The 1,724-nt window shown below is 37.8% G+C and overlaps 1 protein-coding gene across 1 annotated transcript; it reads right to left on the bottom strand.

The window, feature by feature from the left end:
* Positions 1–764: 764 nt before the first annotated feature.
* Positions 765–1,724, bottom strand: LOC149691225 (uncharacterized). Its single transcript, XM_089869506.1, has one exon. The coding sequence runs from the start codon at positions 1,722–1,724 to the stop codon at positions 765–767; it is 960 nt and encodes a 319-aa protein (XP_089725632.1).

Here is a 1,724-nt window from a genome sequence, read left to right as displayed (position 1 = left end):
ACATAAATTCTGTTTCTTCGATGGGCGTTTTCTGCGGAGTCCGATAACCGATTGGAAAATACCCTTGGGCCTTCCTACAACGCTTAGTTTTAAAGGTTCTCTAATCTCTGGCAAAGAGCTGAATTTTGCGATTTTGATTGATTTTTCAATCTGTTCCGTTTCGTCAAAATCATCTTTCAAGTTCCTTCGCGTTTCACTGTTCTGTTCTTGAGTTTTACTCTTTTGCTTTAATTTATTTCGATATTTTTTCAGACTTTCATTGCCCTTTTCCCGATTCTTCTTTTCATCTTTTGCATCTTCTCCATTATCAGTTTCATTTATCAGACCTTCCTTATCACTGCCATCATCTTTCTTATCAGTATCATCATCTTTCTTATCACTATCATCATCTCTCTTATCATTATCATCATCTTCCTTATCACTATCATCATCTTCCTTATCACGATCATCATCTTCCTTATCACTATCAACATCTTTCTTATCACTATCATCATCTTTCTTATCACTATCATCATCTTTCTTATCACTATCAACATCTTTCTTATCACTATCAACATCTTTCTTATCACTATCATCATCTTTCTTATCACTATCATCATCTCCCTTGTCTTCGTCCACATCTTCGATGACCTCATCGGGATCATATTCTTTATGATCAATGAAGAGTTTGAAATCTTTTCTTTCAGACCAAGTTTCAGTCATCTTCGTGATAATCCTCATTCGTCTTTGAAAGGTTTCTTGACCGCAGGAAGACAAAATGTTGCCTAGAGTCTGAAGAATGGGCATGGCTTCACTGTATTTTTCTTGTGATGTTCGCTTTTGTTTGGTTTCGATGGATATTGACATTTAAAAATGGAACGTTTTTGGGCAACACTTGTGAATTTCAGACCATCAACCCATCTTGTTTTGGAAATCCTATTCGACAAAACTTCCTCCGAGAAAATAGCCTTTCCCAGTTGAATACGGGCGATAAAAATGTGAAAGCAGGGTATTTCTTGAGTGAGGAAGGTCGAACAAGTGCAAGTAATACCGTTGGATATAACTTGGGGTTGGTTGTCAATTTTGATGACAATGGAATCGCTATTATCGACTGAAGTACATTTACTTTTGCTGGATTCCCTTCTAATGAGGTTTTCGATCACTTTTCCCGAATATACCGGGACAACTTTATCGAAAATTTCACGAGCTGCATCTTGGAAATTAGAGTTTTCAAAGATGTAGCGATGGAATTCCTTCTTCATTTTGGCTCGGAACTTTTCGTGGTCATTGATGTTTTCTACGTAGGTGCAAAGAACCTTTATATCGCGATAAAAGTCATCCAGGGCAGCGTTGCGCCTGCAGATGCCTTTGATTTTTTGGTTGTAGGATTGCAACCGATTATTTGTGGCTTCGCCTAAGTTGAAATGTTGCCTGCGGTAGGCTTGTACCCACATTTCTTTTATAGAAACCCAGTTTTCTTGCATATATTTTGCAAATTCTGGGAAACTCTCTAACACTTCGTCACCTAGCATAGCTTCAACGTTGGTTTTGAAATCTTCTTCTTTATACGAATACGGCAATTTTTGAGCGTGAGCTTTCGCTGCCATGCTCGCGGCTTTTGTCATCCTCAGAGAGGTTATTTTTGATTTAATGGCTTTAAGCACGTGAAAAAGGCATATTTCTACATGCGCTTTAGGAAACAATTCTCGCAAAACAGAAATTTCAGCCAAATCCTTATCTACCAT

This window comes from Phalangium opilio, unplaced genomic scaffold (genome assembly GCF_054372755.1).
Source record: "Phalangium opilio isolate 3A_F unplaced genomic scaffold, DU_Popi_V2 ptg000026l_1, whole genome shotgun sequence".
Classification (NCBI taxonomy): domain Eukaryota; kingdom Metazoa; phylum Arthropoda; class Arachnida; order Opiliones; family Phalangiidae; genus Phalangium; species Phalangium opilio.
Note: the sequence above shows the minus strand (reverse complement) of the source record. Positions and strands in the feature narration are given on the sequence as shown.

Excerpts from the sequence above, each read along its gene's own strand:
- LOC149691225 (XM_089869506.1), bottom strand. The coding sequence starts at position 1,724 with ATGGTAGATAAGGATTTGGCTGAAATTTCTGTTTTGCGAGAATTGTTT.